This window comes from Dipodomys ordii, unplaced genomic scaffold (genome assembly GCF_000151885.1).
Source record: "Dipodomys ordii isolate 6190 unplaced genomic scaffold, Dord_2.0 Scaffold113, whole genome shotgun sequence".
NCBI lineage: Eukaryota > Metazoa > Chordata > Mammalia > Rodentia > Heteromyidae > Dipodomys > Dipodomys ordii.
In genome coordinates, this window is record NW_012267329.1 from 1,144,026 (window position 1) to 1,164,796 (window position 20,771).

The window sequence follows — 20,771 nt, forward strand, 5'->3', positions numbered from 1 at the left end:
GAGATGTGTCCTACAGACAGGCTTGCTGCAAGAAAAGGACTTGACACATGCACCCACTGGTTGGGCCTCATTCTCATTCTTCCAATTCCCTGTGAACACATGTTCTTCTTTTCTCCATGTCTCTAAATAAGTAGCTTGTTTGAAGAAGGCTGCATTTTCTATGCTAAGACAAGGTTTTCCTTCTTGATTTGAGGTTGTCCCTTGAAGAACCAAATCCAAGTTATGGCATGATTTTGGCTTAACCATTTAGTACCTCTCTGGTCTGCATGAGCAATTGGTTTGCTTTCACCATAAAGGCACTATGAGTCTTGTAACTGACCTGTGTCCCCTCTTTGCATTGGTCCTTGGAAATGCAGAGTCAATTTAGAAACCAGCATCTAACAGCATAACTTTCTGTTGGCTAAAAGTCTCCTTTGACTTGGGCTTACTTTCCTGCCTTGGTTTTCCCTTTGTCTCATGGGTCAACTTATTTTGAATCTTTGCATTTGGATCTTTCTAGATGACATCTCTAACTCTTGGAAAAAATAACTCCTCATGCCACAGAAGGAGGAAACCATATCTAACTTCTTATTCATGGCTACCTGGCTGGATGCCAAGCACTTGTGTTCCTGGGAACTCTGAAGGCCCTGCGTTTACCTGTGGGATATCTCCATGTCCAAACATGGAGGCCAGGTGAGCTGCCTTCTCCTTAATGTTCTTTTTGTGAAACTCCCTGTTGGCCAAGTTCTGAGCCCTCTTCTGTAGTCAAAGAAAGGAAGGAGAAAGAAGAGAGAGATCGTGACAGAGTCACTTGTGAGGTCTCTTTTAAGAGAGCAGCCTGGGGCTCAGCTCACCACACAGCAGACAGGAGACAGGGAAGGAACAGGAGGAGAAGGGGCTGTCATAGGTAGGAAGAAGGAGATGAAGGACAGGAAACCATCTACATATGGACACAGGCAGGTCAAGTTGGTCTTTCACCTGAAGAATCTTTTCTTCCACCTGTTGCAGCCGCTGCAGCACCCCAGAGAGAGCCAGTGCCCTCTGGCAGTTGGGAGGCAGGGCAGGGAGGTTTTCTGGCCCACCCAGCTGCAGGTCAGACTTGGCCCTGGCTCTCCAAGGCCTGTTCATCCGTTCACTGCCAGCAGACACTTGATTGAGTTCTCTGAGCACTTGTCCCGTCACAACAGAGGGGAACTGGGAGACAAGAAAAATCAAACTTCCCTCCTATGGCCCTTCCAGAAATCACCTCCCCTCAAGGACCCCTGAATTATAGAGGCAAAAGATTGCGCATTAGCTTCAGGTGCCTCCCTTCTGCTACTGCATTAGAATCACAGGGCACCCAGTTACCCTACAATCCTGTGCCTCACCCAGAGCCCAACCCAAACATCTATAGCCCTGGTTCCCATCCTAGCTGTATGCTGAGTTCATCTGAGGGTACTTGACCTCTAAATATGCTGGATTGATTGGTCTGAGGGTACATGAGACATTGATATTTGAGAAAAAAAACTCTCCAGGTAATTCGTGTGTACACAAACTATACAATTGTCATCTTCACTACCTCAAAGCAACACAAAATTCCTAACACTGGCCAGACACCACTCAGTGTATTTGAATTCCTAGCCCAGGATGAGAACTGGAATAAGCCACAGTTCTTTTATGAAGGCCTCCAGCTACTTGAGTACTTGGAAAGGCCTGAGCCAGTCAGTGGGTGCAGCCTGTTAGGATGGGCCATCTGAGTCCATCCCATACTGATTTGGAAATCAGATATTCAAGTGGTCCATCATCACATAAAGCTCAGTATCACAGGGCATCATCTAAAACAATTGGCACTGTACATGTTTTCTCCCCATCAGTAGCATCAAGAGCTGAGTAGTATCAAGGTTGATACCCCTGACAGAATGAGGGATCACTGGCATACATGATTATTCTTCCCAATCAGGGTGGTCAACTCATGCTATGTCTGCTTGCCCAGAAAATCTACAAATCTGCCTTACATGGAGAATTGGGGAGTATCACTGACCCCACCCCTAGGCTCAATGTCTCCTCTGGCTTTCACAAAACAACATCCACAGAAAAGAGCCCTACCTGCCTTTTTAGAGGAGGTGGTGGGCTGGAAGTGGGCTCCTCAGGCTTGGGGCAGTGAGAGAGAACAGGAGGATTGGAGGAAGAGCACAGGGCTGGCTTACCTATTCCTGAGTTACGGTGTTCCTGGGAGAAAGGCAAGTCCAGAAAAAAGAAAGCAGGCACAGAGAAAGGAAGAAAAAGGTGAGTTAAACGGAGATACATGGAAGGAGAAGAGGAACAGTGAAATGAAGAAAAAGCAGAAGGAAGGCTGGCTGAGCTCTTGTAAACCAGACCCAACTGGGAAACCTGAGCCTTGGCTCTCTGTCCATATGAACAGCAAGTCCTGGAGTCTCTTCCTCTTGGACAACGTGTGAATCCTACAGGCCTTGCTTTTGGCTCAGACACAGAGCCAAAGCTGGCAGGGCCAGCTCATGCTGGCATTTTGGGCATTCTGCTGGAAGGAGAGCTTCCCATCCACTTGCAGACAGGAATGTTGTGGTCTCTCTCATAGAATACAGCCCTCACCAATATGGGGGCTGGAGAAGGCCAATTCTCCAGAAGAAGTAATCGAGAATAGTTTTAGGGAACTATAATTAGGAAAATGTCCCTTTAAAATAAAATCACTTCCTGTGGAAGTTAGTCCAGGAGGGGGCATGATCCACATCAAGAAGCCGTCTCTGACTACCTCCAAACCTTGTTAGGCAGATGGCTACTTTCCCAAAAGAAGCCTAATTCTGTCATGGATCAGGTATCTTCCATAGCCAAACTGACTCCCTATCCCTAAGCTTTTATGACAACCACGTCCTAGGAAAATTTAGGGGTACAAACTGAACCAGTAACACAGACTACAAGACAGATAGGAAGAATTGTAGCCTGAACACAGTATTCAACCTGTATTTAGCCTCAGCTGACCATGGTTTGACACAGTACCTCTCAGGCTGGCCAGTGCCTAGGGGGAGGAGAGTGCTAGGAAATACTTGGGAGGTTGCTCAAATCCCTGCACATCTCTGAGCCAACGTCATCTGGCCTGGATGAATTTTCACACCATGGACTTGGATAGTACTCTCCCATTTATCCAGGATCTTAAAATACCCTCAAAACTCTACTCTCAACCTCAAAATTGGTTGTAAATCAAAACCAAATTAGAAAATAGATAATATTATTGCAGAATAGACACCTGAAAACTATAGCCCATAAACCTCATCTTGCCATTTTTTTGGTAAATAAAGTTTATTGCAACATGGGTGCTCTGATTTTTTTTTGGTGCTGGTTTTGGGGCTTGAACTCAGGGCTTAGGCACTGGCCCTGAGCCTCTTTGTGCTCAAGGTTACCACTCTACCACTTGAGCCATCTTGCCAATTCTGGCTTTTCTAAGTAGTTTATTGGAGATTAGAGTGTCATGGACTTATCTGCCCAGGTTGGCTTCAAACCATGATCCTCAAATCTCAGCTTTCTGAGTAGCTAGGATTATAGGCATGAGCCACCAGCTCCCAGCATTCATTTATTTAGGTATCTTCTACATTGGTGTTCATCCAGCGGTGGCAGAACATCATGGAAGTTAGCATGGACTCTGAAGTGTAAAATGGGTACTCTCTGGACTCATGGCAAAGCCTGCTACATCTTGACCAAGACACTCAAGTAATTTCACCAGTCCTGGGTCGGCATTTTCTCAGAGCCATCTCTAACCTGAGCATTTCTGCTCACTTGCCAGCAGAGTCTGGTCACTAGAAGGGAAGGTGAGTGAGCATCTGGAATGACTTACCTGCTTCAGGACTAAGTTGTTTTTACTGCTTTCCTCAAACTTGGCCAGCAGCTGATTTGCCATGGACTTGACTTTGTTCTGATTTCTACCTTCCTTCCTGCTGCCACACTCTTGATTGGCATCCAAGTTGCAGGAGAATGTTGATAGCTGCAGAGGTCAAAATAGTACATTGGAGGTCAGCTCTTGGAATCCAGGTAACATGAAGGGGACTGGGACCTTAGAACATGCAACTGGTTTCTTAAAGCAAGACAGCTTCCAGAGATTGAGGAAGTTAAGGTCTGACACACCAGGGTCACTCAGCAAGGGAAAATATTCACAGGACAGATGTGGCTCTTCAAGGGATGGGCACAGTTAGGAGTCAGACAGGCTTTGAATCTTCACTTTCCATTCTCAGCCCTGTGACCTTAGCACTTTAGCTCTTTGAAGTTTCTTCATCAATGAGAAGAAGCAACCCATTTCAAGTGATTATTATATAAAGAATAATAACAATTTCATATTTTATAAAGAGTAAGAATGATACCATATAAGTATAATAAAGAAGCCAGGTGTCAGTGGCTCAAGACTGTAATCCTAGCTATTCAGGAGGCTGAGATCTGAGATCTGAGGATTGTGGTTGGTTCAAAGCCAGCTGGGGCAGGAAAGTCTGTGAGACTCTTATTTCCAATTAATTACATCAGAAAGCAGATGTGGAGCTGTGGCTGAAGTGATAGAGTGCTAGCCTTGAGCAAAAGGAGCTCAGGGATAGTACCTAGGCACAGAGTTCAAGCTCCACGAAAAAAAGAATAATAAAAAAGTGTTGTATTGAGTCATTTCCAAAATGTAGCACGTGGCCAACAAAAGCTGTATAGGGGGATGGAGGAAGCAAGAGGGTGATGTCAGTCAGGCAAGGCACAAGCTCTGTGCTCTGTGTTTCTCTTCTCTGTACCTTCTTCACAACTTCAGCTGCTCAGTGTCTGCTGTCTTTTAACAAATGTTAGTTTAGAAATAATATTTTTGTGTGTGCCAGTACTGTGGCTCGAACTCAGGGCCTTACTCTCTCCCTTAGCTTTTTTGTTCAAGTCTGGTGCTATACCACTGAGCCACAGCTCCACTTCTGTCTTGTTGGTGATTAATTGGAGATAAGAGACTCATGGGCTTTTCTATACAGTGGAGAACTGTCATTCTCAGATCTCAACCTTCTGTGTAACTAATATTACAGGCATGAGCCATAGACACCACTGCAACAAAAGTTGCAAAGAGGGTACAGCTTGTTCCTAGGTACCCTTCACATAATATCTGGAATCACCACTTCTACTGTTATCAAAACATTGGAATGATATTGTTAACCAAACCATAGGCTTTGTTTGGATTGCATGAGTTTTTCCACTAATGTCTTTTTATTCCTGTTCAGGGCTTCAGTCCAGGATCCCACACTGCATTTAGTCATCTTGTCTCCCTGGTCTTTTCCAATGTGTAAGGAATTTTATAGAAAATTCCTCAACATGGGCTGCTCTGATGTTTTCTCATGATTAGCTTGGGGCTAGGGTTTCCACAGGCTATGACAGTAACATGACTTAGTGGTAGTGTGGGCCTTGATTATAAAATAGAATCCCATGTAAAATTGCTCTAGCTCATCTGCTAATCATAAAAAGTTGAAAATTCTCTGTATTTCATAAGAATGTCCCTCCTCTTCCTATATACCCCAGAGCATAAATGGCCATGCCATGCCAGGTAGGTAAGTCAACTTTCTCAAGAAAACAATGAAGGTAGGTGTTTAGCTCAGGGACAGAGGGACAGACTGTTTGCCTAGCATGTGCCAGGCCCTGGGTTTGATTCCCAGTAGAAAGAGAGAAAGAAAGAAAGAAGGAAAGAAAGAAAGAAAGAAAGAAAGAAAGAAAGAAAGAAAGGAAGGAAGGAAGAAAGGAAGGAAAAGAAAGAAAAGGGAAAAGAAAAGAAGGAAGGAAAGAGGGACAAAATGAAGAAAGAAAGAATCTTATCCATGAGAATAGTATGCACAAGTTAAGAAAGACATGTTTAATTAGGAGAAATTCATGGGAAGAGGCAAGCTAGGATCAATTGTGTCTAAATATGTTCCCTAAGAGGAGCAGTTCCATGGGAAACTGTATATGTTATCACCATATAAAGTCTCAGGCAAACATAAAGCAAAGAACTACTCCCTGCTTCAAAGCAGGAAGTGTGACCATGCACATCAACACAGGCTGTTTGTACAAGACTAGAGTCAGCCAACTTACTGAGGCTGATGTTCTAAGATATCAATGGGCATGTGAATGACCTGGGGATCCATCTCTAAAAATAAATTTGATTTTAGCAGGTCTGGAGTGGGCTTCATGGTCTATATTTCTAGAAAGTTCCTTGGTGATGTTAATGCTACTGGATTTTGGACCATACTTTTGAGTCTAGAGAGAATTATCTTCTTCTGAAAGCTGCCTTTAATCAAAACATCTGTCCCTGAAAACAGTCCAGACATCTCAGAAGGGATAGATGAAAATCTTCCTACTTCAGCTCCTGGGCTGCTAATAAGTAGAACAAATACCCCTCAAGAAGCCAACTGTGAAAGGGAAGAAAAGATCTCCCTCCTAAGACAACTTGAACCTGAGGCTTTAGGGAGCAGGCAGGAGTGAGCCACTGGCAGGGGAGGTGTAGAGCCACCCCATGACCTGGGAGGAGGGATGTGCCTCAGCCCTGGAAACAGTTCTGCTCCTCATCTGGGTTATCTCCTTATTCTCTGGTTTCTTGACAAAACCATATCCAAGAATGGGGACGCTATAATTCTCAAAAGCTGTAATTGCTCAAAAAAAAAAGGTCTATAAAATCTTCACATAAGGATGATATGGATTTCAGTGGATAGGACGTATATGTTTATATGTTCAGATGTGAACTGAACTCCAGGCTTCTTTGATCAGGAAGTAGGAATAGGGGGTAGCTGTACTATTCCAAGGTGGGCTCCTGCCTTTGTCAATTATATAGCTTATGCTTATGAAGTGGAACAGGTGACAGATCCAAACAATGTCCTAAACAACACAGCACTAAAACCTCCTCCAACATGAAACAGAAGTCTCTTCTGATTCCTGTGAGTCAAGTATTGTGCAAATCATTCCATGTGCCTCTAAGTCATCTCTGGGTATCAGCTAATAGGCTAGCTAAACTGGCATTCTCCCCCGGATTGGCATAAATACTCTTGCTTAGGTGGAATTAGAACTTTATTTTTAAAATGAAGTATATATCGCACATCTAGTTAAATTGCTGCTTGGAGAAGCAAGCAGATACTATTCCTCTTCCTCTGCTGATCAATTTTTCAGCATATGAGGATCAGAGCTTGTTTTTTTTTTTTTTTTGCCAAAGTCACTTGCAATTCTCATTCATTTCCAGAAGGTGGCAAGTGTAGGTATCAATTCATTTGACTATCAACAGAAGAAAACCTGTTTACTATTAATAATGACTCAACATTGATAAACATGTATTATTATATAAATCTTTTCTTTTTTTCTTTTCCTCTCTCTCTTTTCTTTTGAGACAAACTCCCTATATATCATAGCTGGTCTTGAACTTGATATTCCCTCTACCCCCATCTGTAACACCTAAATTACCTTACAGGTATTACAGGCATTACATCTAAGCCCCATCACGCTTAGATTCAATATCCTATTAATTTTTTTAAACCCTGCAAAGATTCATCCAATTTGAATGTACCATAACACTTACAGACAGGACCCATTCCCTGGGAGGTCATTTCTCAAAGTTACATAGCCAGTAAGTACTAAAGAAACAGAACCTGCCTCCACTCAACTAAGCATGAAAGCCAGTGGTTCATGAAAGAGAATAAACAACAGTGGGTGTGGAGAGCAGAGCTGCTGTCATGGTCAGGGAGCTCTGTAGCCACTGGTTGTCAGGAAAGGAGCCTTTGTGTAATCTGATCCTGTGCACACAAACCTCCTCCAGATTGCTGAGTCCTCTCCGTCTTCGTTTGTTCATGTCCTTCTCTTCAGTTTGGACATCTACCTACAATTGCCAAGAAATCACGGTCATCTTAGGGCCAACAAAGACTTCATTTTCATGAACATTTCAGAGGCTATAGGGCTGGCTCTGTGTGCATAGGGATTCAGCCTTGCCTGTAAACAGCTGTCAGCCTAATGGCAGACATGGCAATAAATGACCTTGCACCCGATAAAAGCTATGACAGAATTATGTGTAGGTATAGTGAAGGAAGACTTTATCTATCTGGGAAATCAGAGGTTTGCTCAAGGCCTAGGACTTACAGCCCAAAGGATCATAATGAAACATCCCAAAGCTGACAGAATTTATGTGACACTGGCAGGTCATGGATTGTCTCTATTTTGATATGACTTTGGGCTTTCAGTGGTAAAATTATATACCCAAGGGGGCGGCCAGGTTTGCTGATACCCTCAGTGGAGACCATATAGGGTCTCTCTACTCTAGGGAGCCTGTCCTAAAAAGGTAACACGGGTTTACCTAGATGGGATCATTCTCAGGACTCAAATGAGTTGTCCAAGGAACTGGTGGCAAATTATCGAGATATCTTATTAATTTCAAAAAGGTGCTAGTGAGGCTAGAGGAGTATAGAAGCATACAGTCCAGTTTGCTGAGGACAGTTGATTCACTGCTGCCCCTCATCAACATAACGATTAACGTGCCTCCTTTCACTTTCAAAGGATCCTAATTTATATAATACAGTATTGGCTGCCCTATAGCTCCTATATTTCTGCTGTCTGAATCTAGACATTCAAATCAGGAAAACTCTCTACCTGAACACCTTTAAAAAATTATCTTTAAGTAGTTGTACAAAGAAGTTCCCATTCTACCATTCTACAAAACAGTATATGAGTACAAAGTGTCTGACAACATTGCCACCCATCTCTCTTAACCCATCCCATCTCTTACTTTTTTTCTTTGAGATTAGGTGATTACATAAATTTCACATATTTCACAGTATTGTGGAATAGTGATACTTAGAGTCACAAACACACTTTAACTTTCACAAGGCAAATGGTCATTATCATGGTCTATACAGCTTGTGAATTCTATGAGCTTTGACAGTACAAGTTATTTTTTTCCACATTGGGTGATGCTTACATTTCTTTCCTTTGCTTAGTGTGGGCTGTTCCCACTTACTCTGTTCCTCCTCCTAGCTTCCCTCTGTTGCGTGCATATATCTACCATCTATATGAGCCAGAACATGGAGACATTTAGCAATGATATGACAAAATGGGTGGCTGTACTTTGTTTCTTGGGTCCTGTTTGGCATATCTTCTTGTATTTTGGCTTTAGCATCCACATATCAGGGAGACCATGTGCCTTTTGTCTCTTTATTCTTGGTTTATTTCACCCAAAATAATCTGCTCTAGTTCCATCCATTTCCCTGCAAATGCCATTATTTTGTCCTTTATAATGGCTGCATAATAGTCCATTGTATATAGATACCACAATTTTTGGATCCACTCATCAGTAGTGGGGCATCTGGGTTGTTTCCAAATCTTGGCTATTGCGAATAGTATTGCAATAAACATGGAGGTGCAGGTGTCCTTGTATACTGGTCCCTGTTGCTCAGGGTAGATGCCTAGGAGTGATATGGCTGGGTCATAGGGGGGCGGTCTATATTTAGTTTTCTGAGGTATCTCCAGACTGTTTTCCAAAATGGTTGTATTAGTGTACATTCCCACCAGCAATGCAGTAGGGTTCTTCTTTCTCCACATCCCCTTCAGCATTTAGGATGTGGGCCATTCTGACTGGGGTAAGGTGGTATCTCAGTATTGTTTTTATTTGCATTTCCTTTACAGCCATCTACCTGAACACTTTGAGTCACCCCTGAAAGAGCTTCCACAAGAAACATCTATACCAGGCCTTCTCTAGAGAAAATAAGGAGTGTATGAGCTGAGGTGGGAATAGAGGCTGAATGTATATCTCCTCTGCATCCTGCTGGGTAACCCTATCCTTGCTATGACCTTGGTCTATCTAGGCTATCTAGAACTCTCAATTACTAGCCTCCAGTTTCTGGGGCCATCTCATAATGGCTAACTCCCACAGAACATCAGTCCCTTCTGCAGGGAGTTGCCTACACTCAAAGTCATTCATAGTAGGACTAGATTATATCTCAGTCTTTCCTCCACTGTGGATCAGGAAGAGGAGCTATCACTTACTATAAACTCAAGTGTGAAGCCTAGTCCCCCATACATCCTCCTCTGCCCAACCACAAGAGGATCCTTTTAGTTCTCACTGTTCTGAAATAGCCAAGAACTCTGAGTGCCTCAGTACCCACTTGCCTCCGCAGCCCCTGAAACCCTCTCTGTCATTCCCCACAGTGCTGGTTCACTAGCACTTTTTTTTTTTTAAAGAAAAGATCAATCACTGTTTAGTCACTGACCCAGGTGGCATAAAAACAGATCAAAGGGCCCTGCCTTCCCTTCAACATTTCCCTGAGCTTCTCATAAATCATTATCTTGTGAATGGAAATAATTTTAGCCCAAACGCTTGGGCAAACACCAAGAGAAACAGATGACCTTATTTTCAACAATGTTGGGGCTTGGAGGCACTGGCTGTCTAGTCCCATAGCTCCACAGTCTGTGACTGCCATTCTGCCCCCATGTTTGGAGATTTGAAAAAGAACAGAATGTCCTACCAACAAGAACAGTTTGTGCATAATCTTAGAGTTTTTCTGCTCTTTTTTCTTTTTGGTTTTGTTTTTGTTTCCACCTACAATAGGACTTGGCTTTTACCCCCAAAGAGCAATGTATCTTTCTCTGTCCTTCACACTCAACAGACCAAGGAGGCACTGCTTAAAAAATCAGTGCCTGTATAGACCCCAGTCAGCCATGCTATTCGAAGACTCATGGAAACCATCCAGGGAGAGTGGGCCCAATTACCAGCTCCTAAGAAGACCCCCAATCCTTCAAGTGGAATAAAAGAACCCACTCATTTGGATCCTAAACACTAAAATGAAGTCTATATGGAAAGGTTAGCAATACACATACCCCCCAAAAGGTCTTTACTTTTCCTTATAGGTCTATCATTGAAACAGTCAGTCTCAACTAAGAGCAACAAGAAGGTCAAGAAAACTGAACCCAAAAGGTTTATCTATTTTCTTTATCTGTGTATATACTTTGGAAGTAGATTATCTCAGAATCTCCATTTCCTTGACCTTATTGTATCCTATAATAAACTGGAAGCCCAAGGAGGAAGCAGATACCATGAGACAAGCATGAGAATAAATAAGTAATAAACTTTCTATTCCTATTAAGTTTTCCAATTCTTTCACTCTAAAAACATCTTGACTGCCCAAGGAAGTCAAGAATTTATATACCAGAAGGAATTTACTAAGTGAATTGGTTTCCCTCTTTTAAGAAAGACACTAAAAAAAAAGACATATTATCTGCCAATCTGATATTTATTTGATTAGCATAAGATAACTATGTTCTCATATTTCCTGAGTTAATGTTATCTGGGCTTAAAAACAAACAACTTTTATATTTAATTAGTTGGCATAGACTAACCCTGGAGATATTTAGACCTGGTCATAGGAAAAGATAGACCACTATTAAAGGCTAATGGTCTATCACTTGAGCCATACCTCCACTGCTGATTTTTTGCTGGTTAATTGGAGATAAGAGTCTCTCAGATGTATCTACTTTGGTTGGCTTTAAATCTTGATCCTCAGATCTCAGCCTCCTGAGTATCTAGGATTACAGGCATGAGCCAACTAGTTCAGCTTCTTATTACTTTGAAAATATTCAACAGGCCATATTCTCCATTTTCTATCATTCCATTCTTCTAACTACCTTTATAATACTGAAAATAAGCTGCATGGGGCCTGAGAGAACTTCCAGAAACACTCAATTACTAAAGCAAGTTTTATGAACAACTTCTGTGAGTACTTTTTTTTTTTTTGTCAGTCATGGGCCTGAACTCAGGGCCTGGGCGCTGTCCCTCAGCTCTTCAGCTCAAGGCTAGCGCTTGACCACTTGAGCTACTGCACCACTTCCGGCTTTTTCTGCTTATGTGGTACTGGGTAATTGAACCCAGGGCTTCATGCATGCAAGACTCTACTACTGAGCCACCTTCCCAGCCCCAAAAGCATTTTTTTTTTGGTCTGGTCGTGGGGCCTGAACTCTGGGCCTGGGCGCTGTCCCTCAGCTCTTCAGCTCAGGGCTAGCACTCTACCACTTGAACTACAGCACCACTTCCGGCTTTCTTCTTTTTGCTTATGTGGTGCTGAGAAATCGAACCCAGGGCCTCAGGCATGCAAGGCAAGCACTCTACCACTGAGCCACCTTCCCAGCCCCTACTGTGAGTACTTTATCTGGGTAAATTATCAGCATAAATAGAACAAGGGAATGAAATTCTCCTTCCTTTTACTATATTCACATGCAATGAGAAAGAAAACCCAAACCGTCTGAGACTTACGCGTGGAGTTCTCTTCCTTGGAAATGTGAGATTGAGATAGTGATTGGAAATGGATGATTTGGCAAGGCTGATGTCAGCATTTTCTCCATAGTTTTTACGCCAAGAATCTGTTGGAGGGTATCAGAACATAATTGAGCTCTTGGGCCTAAAAGGTGTTATAATCAGGGATGTGACTATACCACAGTCCCTCTAGAAAAATTATCTTACCCCCATGCCATAAATGCCTAAGGGGAGCTGTTTTGGTTCTAACTTTAGAGCCTTCCATATAGACCCATGGACACACACAGTGTTGAGCAGATGGCACCCCTGTCAGGAATAGCCAGACTCGGCTAAAGGACAGACATGGCAACATAGGGTCTGGTAAAGCCTTCTGCGGTTACTTACCCATAGGCCTCAGTGGGGCACCCCGGAAGAGCTCATAGAACTTGGAGAGGTACATGACTATGTTGAGTTTGTCAGGCTCCTGGGATGATGCCATCTCTTTGCCTGTGGTTACTGGAGGGATCCCAAACTCACGCTCAGCCACATCAAATGCCAACTGGTTGTTTCCCACGGCATCATCTTCGTTTAAGGAGTCAAAATTGCTGGAGAGTAGAACCAGATGCAGTTCAGGGAGAGGGGAGACAGGCTGAGCATATTTTGTCTGTAGGAAGAACTGTAAGCTGACCTCCACCTCATATTGGCAACCCAAAGTCCCTCTCTACTACCCCAGAAAATGCCAACCCTACCCATCTTGCTGAAAGCATCAGAAAATGATTCTCTTAGGAATAACTTTACTTTTGGCTATTTCCCTTGTGTTTTAAAAAATGTAATACTAATTGGGCTTCTCTCAAAATAATTAAGTTATATGAACTATATAGTGATGAGCTTCCCACCCACTTCTCATGACAATCTACAAAGGTCCCAACTGATGACATTGGATAGGTTTCCATTTGCCTTTTTAAAGGATTTGCCTGCAGGTGTGAGGTGAGGTTGCTGTCAGTGATGTTATGAATGTATGGTGTTTTAGACATCAGAAAGTGTCATCTAATCTTCCCAAAGGCCTTACTATTGTTTTCAATGTACAGATCTCAAGTCAGACATAGACTCTAACACTGACAGTAGCTAAAAGGTTACAGATAACCAATTTGGGTCTCAAACATACCCCATTTGGTCCCCAGATTCAGATCTCACCCCTACTTCTTTTTCTGGGGGTTGGGCTTCAAGGCAGGAATGCCAGATTTCCAAAACATGGTGGGGAACTGAGCAGTCACTAGTCACCTTGTTAATTTTGACTCTCATGTATTAGGAAAACAGCTATGTCCCCCAATATATTACTAGTACCATATGACCCTCATATATCAGGGACACAGACCAAACACATTGCTGATCCAGCAGTCAGTGCAAGAGGAAGGAACAAATTTCAGAAAAAAACTAAAATCAAAACATGCACAGAGAAAGTTTGACAAGTAAGGAATCTACACCCAGTACTAGCCTTAGTGTCCATTGTTTTCAAGGTCCAGCTTGGGCCCCAGACTCACATTAGCTCTGGCCGGAAGCGATGGATGATGGCGCACAGGGCCAGGCCACTGCGCCAGGATGTGGTTAGGTCGGTGATGTTGACATGCTCATAGCCCTCAGTCTGTTGCTGGCACCAGGTTAAGAGCTTGTTGGGCCGGATGTCTGACTCTGCAGAGAGGAAACCCAGGCAGTGAGGCTTTGGGGGAATATCAAGCAGCTGAACCTAAATATCCCTTCCCTCTGCTACCAGGGCTGGGAATCAGGGGACTGGTAGCAAGGAAAGGGACTTAGGTATGGATACAGTCCCTGAGAACTGATGACTAGGCCAAGGGTATGGCTAGAGGGTAGGTTTCTGGGAAAAGTAGAATCTCTAGGACCAACCATGGTCAAACTCCTGGGAAGAAGGTAGTAACACAGACTCTGCCAGCAATGGCCATCTAGGGGGAGATGATGGTGTACATGCAGTAGAGGGAGAGTGGGTGCTGGGGAGTGCATGAATGGGTTTGCCTCTAGGAACTCCTCAAAGCAAGCATCCAGGGATGTTCATTGGAGCTAGCTCTTGTAATGTCAAGGAATTCAACAGACAGAAGAAGACATTTAAGGAAAATAGGCCAGTGCAGTGACAAAAAATGTGGAAGCCTTGCATGTTGTTTACTATAATAAATAGGAAGGAGGTCTGTGATGTGTGGAGGAAAGGGAAGAGGAAGGCCAGATTTGATTAACAAAGGGTTTAGACAGATAGAAGTAGCTAGCATGTCTTCAGACAGCAGAGGGTCCTGAGCAAGACTGGATGCTGGGGAAGCTTCTCATTGACCCACTCCTTCTCCTGCCATTGAGCAGCAGGCCCCACACCTATTACTCTGCTAGGCTCAGAAAGATCAGAAGAAGAGTGAAGAATGTGGTACTCATCATTCAGTTGGGTAGACAAGATCCTCATGTGAGAAGAAGAGGAAAAAAAACAGTCCTGTGAAATCATTCCACAGTTCACTTTCCTAGGCTAAGCACCCAACATGTATTAACTCTAATCCACTTAAGGTTACCATGGGTAGGTGTAGCCTTTTTCTTGGTTTTATAGATCAGAAAGCTAATGTACAAATGGAGAGATGCCTGCCATCTCACAAAGGTAATGGGTAGAGACAAGCTGGCAGCAGAGTCTATGTAACCATAATCATGGAGCAGACCTTCTCCCCATAAAGTCCCTCTCAATAACCTGGTTAAGGCCCAAAGAAGGCTGCTTACCCCGTCTGGAGAGGCTCGCAGATCTCCTCACTGAGCCCAGTCTCTCGAGAGGGTAACGGTCTAGCTCCTTGGTGATGTACAAATGCTTCACCTATGAATAAAACAGACAGAATCTGCCCACCAGATTCCCCAAATCATTGGCTCAAGGCTCCTAAACTCAACTCACTCTATTGCTGCTGACCACTGCTTTCTTCCATTGCTGGATGGCATGAAATTCAGCAAAGCAGCCCAAGCAACTTCACTATAGATGGTGGATCTTAATTGTTCAAAATGTGGGTAAACTGAAAGATCTGAGTTGGCAAATTTCAAAATTCCATACTTCATTCTATTGATTGAAAGGGCTAGAAGTTGAGTGGTTGTGATTCAATAGGAGAAACAATGGAGACCGGGACCATAGTTGGCAGGGAAGAGAGGGTATTTGGCAAGGTAGATGGTTTGAGAGTTGTTTGATCAGTATTGAATACATATAATTACAAATTAGCAAATATAAATATTTGTACATATGCCAAGTGCAGGTGCATGCATACATAAACAAATAATATGTGCTACAGTTCCTTCTTGTGGGTTAGAAAGAATGCTGTCTATATTGTATTCTGGGATCTTTTGGAGTATTGTTGGCCTTAGTCACAAGAATGGGTCAAGATTTTATAACATCCTCCTTTTCCCTCTGCTCAGTGTAGGGACCGAAACAGGCCTAGGAATGGGCTTACCTGGTGGGGTCTGACACAATTTGAGTTGAGGTTTGGGTACCGTGTCCCTGGGTCCAATGTATACTGCTCAAAGTTCTTGTTGATGTTCTCTGGGGTGGTTTGAGGTAACAGCCGGTAGAGACTTTCTCTAGAGGGAGGCAGAACCCAGAGATCATGGATTGCTCATGTTTCCTCAAGATATTTCTCCACCTTCCTCTATTTCCTCCTCTGGGCTATAAGTGTTTTTGTGTACCTCTTCTCCAAAATGCTTTGCACTAGGGCCTTGACAGCTGTAAAGTGAGGGGAGAGGTAAAGGGGCTGGGAAGAAGGGGTGTCCAGGTGGCAGGGACGTAGTCTTCTTTCTTGGTCAGAAGACAGGGACACAGGGCTGGCAGCTTGGTAACCTGTGATCCAGCTAGAACCACAACTCATCAACACTGCCTTCTATGGTCTGTCTTTACCACAGGCCTCTATACCCAAAGCCATCATCAGTCTGTCTCCTTGCCAGCCCTGACTATCCCAGTGTACCAGCTGTCACAGCCACGTGGCCAACAGCAGGGGTCTGGGAAGAAAGCCCAGATCTCACCAGTGGAAGAGGCCTGAGAAGCCAGAAAACCCCACCCAGGGCAGAATATTGAGTGTGGTTCTTAAAGACTCCCTAAAATAAACCACACAGGATCTTGATCAGATAAACAATGGTAGTGAGCCCCAATTTCAGGGCCAAAGAACTTGGTCATGAGTGAAAGTCACTAAAGGAGGTAGATGATGATGGAGTTTGCTTGGAAACCCTGAAATCAAAGCAGGCCAAGTATAAGAAGGTAGGTGAGGGTAAGACAGAGGCTCCAGGTACAGCTGGCCTTTCCCCAACTTCTGCTTGAAACTTTGACCCAGCTCATCCCTGGCTAGAAGCCCTGCTCTCAAAACTCACCTTTCAGCCAGCAGCTCCAGGGGTGGGGTGCCCTGGTCCCAGCTCTTCACCATCCATGCTGTGTCAAAGGCTGCCAGGAATCCACGAGCACAGCCTGTGCCCATGGGCCAAAATGGCTACAAAAGAATATTGTTTGGTCAATGCTTACATAAAAATCAAATCTTTTCCCTTTTAGAAACAGTCATTTAATTGAAGAGTCTTTGTGCTTGAAGATTTGAGTGGGAAGGCTAAAATGCTGGCCTTCATCACACACTCTTCTCCATTCCACTTGTACTTTGTAAGACCTCCATATTGATAGGCCATTAAAGGCCACCCATATGAAGAAAAATGTCCCAATCCACCTCAGAGTCTACACATTCTGAGAATAACCTTATGGTCCATACCAGGTCTCATTGAGAGGGCAACACAGAACAAGCTAAAGGAAGGAGAAAAAGCTATAGCCTACAGACAGATGGGCAGGCTCTTGGAGTAGCCTTGCCAGAGGCCTGCCCACTAACTGAGTACATCTCTTTCCTGGGATATATAATAGGAGATGGTGCTAGCCAGAGCACAAATGCAGGGATCGTTCTCATATCAAGAATGAGGGGTTCCAAATGCAGGTAGTACCTCGAGCAAGCTGTCACCCACAAGGGCCACAAGCAGCTGGTGTGACTGACGCTCCCGCACCAGTGCCGCATTCTCTGAAGCATACATGGAAGTGAAGTCAAACATGGCCACATCAGGCTGCCCATAGTGATTCATGGCAAAGTCTAAGGATGGCAACTGATAATTGGTAGCAAAGTCTGCAGCTTCCCGGGCATAGGAAAGTAAGTTTTCCTGGTTCACGTTCTCTGCACATAGCAGCATCTCTGTGTCAATGTAGTCCTGAGAAAGATCAAAATACAGTATAACAATTATCTTTGTCGTAAGTGGCATTGTGGCTCAAAGTGGTAGAGTGCTAGCCTTGAGCGCAAAAGCTCAGGGACAATGCCTAGGCCCTGAGTTCAAGCTCCATGACAGAAACAAAACCAAACAAAACCTAACAAATAAACAAAATCCAACAAACGACCCCTCCCCCATCCTTCTTAAGAGCGGTGACTCAGACTTACTTTAGGCAAAAGGACTTGGGATGGGTCTGTACCAAGAGATTAATCAAAACAGAAATAGAAAATCAAAGACAAGGGACTAAAGAGGAAACAAATCAGCCAGTTGTGAGGGTTAATATAGTTGTAATCAAATTTGGCTTTGAGCTTCCTGGCACCCAAGGCAAAAGGGAAATGTGATATGTAGCAGGGTTTTCCTTATCAGAAAGAAGGAAGCTTACCAGTTCCTCAAGGAGGCATTTTTTTTTCCTGGCACTAAATTCTGAAAGATCTAGCTCATGTGGGAATTTCAACAGAGGGCACTGAGAGCTGTTAATGAACAGTCTACTTGATAATGGTTTTGGAACATATGTCTTAAGGCTAGTTCTTGTAACTTTCAATACAATTACAAGACAAAAGAGCAAGTTAGTAAGCGTGATTTAATAACAGAACAAGCTAAGTTCACATGGATGGTTCAGCTCTGCTGTGTTGTGCAGCCAAACAAGACTAGTAAAAGAAATGGTTGCTTAACATAACTCTCAAACTTTCTTTCCAGGCTCAGTTATTCCTTTTCTGGAGAAGCGAGGGCCACTCACAGCTTTGACTTTGCTTACTTCTGCTGGGACTGAGAACCTGAGTTTAGAGTACTTGAAAGTCCATCGACGTATAAGATGCAAACAGACTTGGGGCCAAGGAGTAAAATAAAGTGCTATAAATGGGCAAGTTACTTAACTGAGCTCTGATTTGTAAAATGAGAATAGCAAAATCTACTTCTCAGATCCATGAGGGGACTGTGTGAGACTGTATATGTGAAATCCTTAGTCCCTCATCTATAGGCTTTTAGGAAGTACTCAATGAATGAATCACACTAAAGGTAGCATCTGGTGATGTAACACCTGGACTTATGCAAGATACCAGCATGAGCACTTGCACAAGTGTCCAGAGGCATAGCCTTACCGATAGCCAGATTGGTCACCTATCTCCATTTTCTGAAGAGTCATGATTTCAAATACCTTGTTTGTGAAGTTCTGACATTTTCTTATCTGAATCACATGCCCCAAATTGTGCCCCTAGCATGGTCCCACAAGCCCACTGTCACCGTGGGGTCCCTATTCATTCCTAGAGCCATGTGATCATGAGCTTGCCTTGGAAGTATAAAGTTGGGATGAAGAGTCATGGCAGAAATCTCACACATTCCCTCTCCCTAGAACCTACCCCAGACCCCCTAAGGTAGACCAGAGGAATGAAGACACTATATGATAAAGACATTGCTTTGTGTAGATGTACCAAGCAGAGATGCAGGGCCCCCCCCCCCAGAGGGAGTAGGTCTCCAGGATGGGCCTGGATGAGAGCCCAGGGCTGTTGTGGGGGGTCCCAAGTAAGTGGTTAGTAGATAAAGGAGCATACCACTGATAAAGGGAGAGGAGAAAGTAAGGACAAAGCACTTCCTAAGCTCTTTGAAAGAATAGGGACTTGGTGAAAATGGCATGCGTCTGGGATCCTCTCCCAGCTCCTCCACGGACACCATGGGACCACAGTGAGTCATTCTCACCCACCTGTGCCACAATAAAGAGCCTGCGACAGGAAGGTGGATGGTCTTTGATGATTGCCAAGGAATCAAGTGGGCATGAGCAACATGTCGTTGCCTGGTCAAATTCCCTGGGATGTTTGAAGGTGACCTCAGCATCCCAGGAGACTGGAGTCCTCTGCCAAGTGAATCACCAAACCCTAGTCTCATTTTGCCTGACTGGTCAGGTCCTCTTTTGCAAAGATTTCCAATAAACCACATTCCCAGAATGGTCTGGCATTTTCTCTTCAGTCAGATACTGACCAAGGAGGACATGTCAGGAGAGATGCCACCTCCCCACACTTATCAGTAAGCAGCTGGGCAGCAGATTTGGAAATCTGGTGCCCTATTGCTGCTGTGCCAAGTTAGCTTCACCCAGCACCTACCCATAGCCTCTGCCTACAGTGTAGGCTCTTAGCTAAGGCCTGAGCTGGTGTGGAGGTAGCCCAGGGGAGGGCTGGGTTACTAATGTTGTTAGGCCAGCTGCCAATACAAGCTGGTGAGAAGCTAGGCACATTCTTGTCTGACAAGCAGCAATGAATGGTTCCCATGCTGCCTGAATTCCAGGCTGGCACCAGGAGAACACACTGACCCAGGACTGCATGATCCTTATCTTGAGGAGATAGCAGACAAGGCAGCAACAGAGGCAAGAATGGGCTCTGCAGAGGGTGAATTCTGAGCACAAGAGCTGCCAGCCCAGGCACTACCCTTCCATGGGATTCTTCTTCCAAAATCTGTTTTCTTTCTTAGATTTAAAGATGCAAATCTATAAAGCAGAGGTCAAGAAACCAGGAAGAACAAAAGGGAAGGTGTTCGAACAGGCTAAGAAGTTAGACAGGGAATCTACAAACCCATTGTGTGCCAGGCATTATATTATGTTACTAGGTGTTGTATGTATGTGTACATATATTACATATATTTGCTCCTCTCACAAACATTTTAAGAAAGAAATAATTATTATTTCTACTTTGTACATGTGAAGACTAGGGTTTAGAAAAAATAAGCAGCCTTTTCTCTGATATGAGGCTTGAATTTAGAGCTTCTCAGATTCTTTGCTTGGCTTACTTGTTTGGCTGGTACTCTATCATTTGAGTCATATCTCCCCTACCCTGGCTTTCTGCTGGTTACTTTGGAGATGGAATCTCAGATGTTGTTGTCATGCTGGCTTAGAACCTCAGTCTTCTTGATCTCAACCTCTTGAATGGCTAGGATTACAGGTGTGAGCCAGTGGTACATGGCTAGTTCATCTTTTCCACTATATGAGATAACATAAGACTACTATGATCCAAAAATTCATATGGAACAATAAAAGACCCCGAATAGCAAAAACAATCCTTAACAGAAAGAATAGTGCTAGAGGATATCAATACCAAATTTCAAACTCTACTACAAAGCTATAGTAATCAAAACAGCTTGATCCTGGCACAAGAACAGACCTCAGGACCAATGGAATAGAATTGAAAACCCAGAAATGAACCTACAGACCTATAGCCATCTAATCTTCAATAAGGGAGCTAAAAATATAGAATGGAAGAAAGATAGCCTCTTCAGTAAATGGTGCTGGCAA

At 43.7% G+C, this 20,771-nt stretch overlaps 1 protein-coding gene across 1 annotated transcript in view; it reads right to left on the reverse strand.

Moving 5' to 3' along the window:
- Positions 1-20,771, reverse strand: part of Mical2 (microtubule associated monooxygenase, calponin and LIM domain containing 2) — a 130,836-nt gene that overhangs the window by 17,595 nt on the left and 92,470 nt on the right. Inside the window, exons 9-20 of the mRNA XM_013028797.1 lie at positions 17,183-17,440; positions 16,577-16,692; positions 15,670-15,796; positions 14,960-15,050; positions 13,741-13,888; positions 12,605-12,804; positions 12,221-12,327; positions 7,736-7,804; positions 3,806-3,952; positions 2,065-2,187; positions 958-1,173; positions 637-738 (exon numbers count right to left, since the gene is read on the reverse strand). Coding sequence (XP_012884251.1) covers positions 637-738; positions 958-1,173; positions 2,065-2,187; positions 3,806-3,952; positions 7,736-7,804; positions 12,221-12,327; positions 12,605-12,804; positions 13,741-13,888; positions 14,960-15,050; positions 15,670-15,796; positions 16,577-16,692; positions 17,183-17,440 — 1,704 coding nt within the window. The remainder of the gene's footprint in view (positions 1-636; positions 739-957; positions 1,174-2,064; positions 2,188-3,805; positions 3,953-7,735; positions 7,805-12,220; positions 12,328-12,604; positions 12,805-13,740; positions 13,889-14,959; positions 15,051-15,669; positions 15,797-16,576; positions 16,693-17,182; positions 17,441-20,771) is intronic.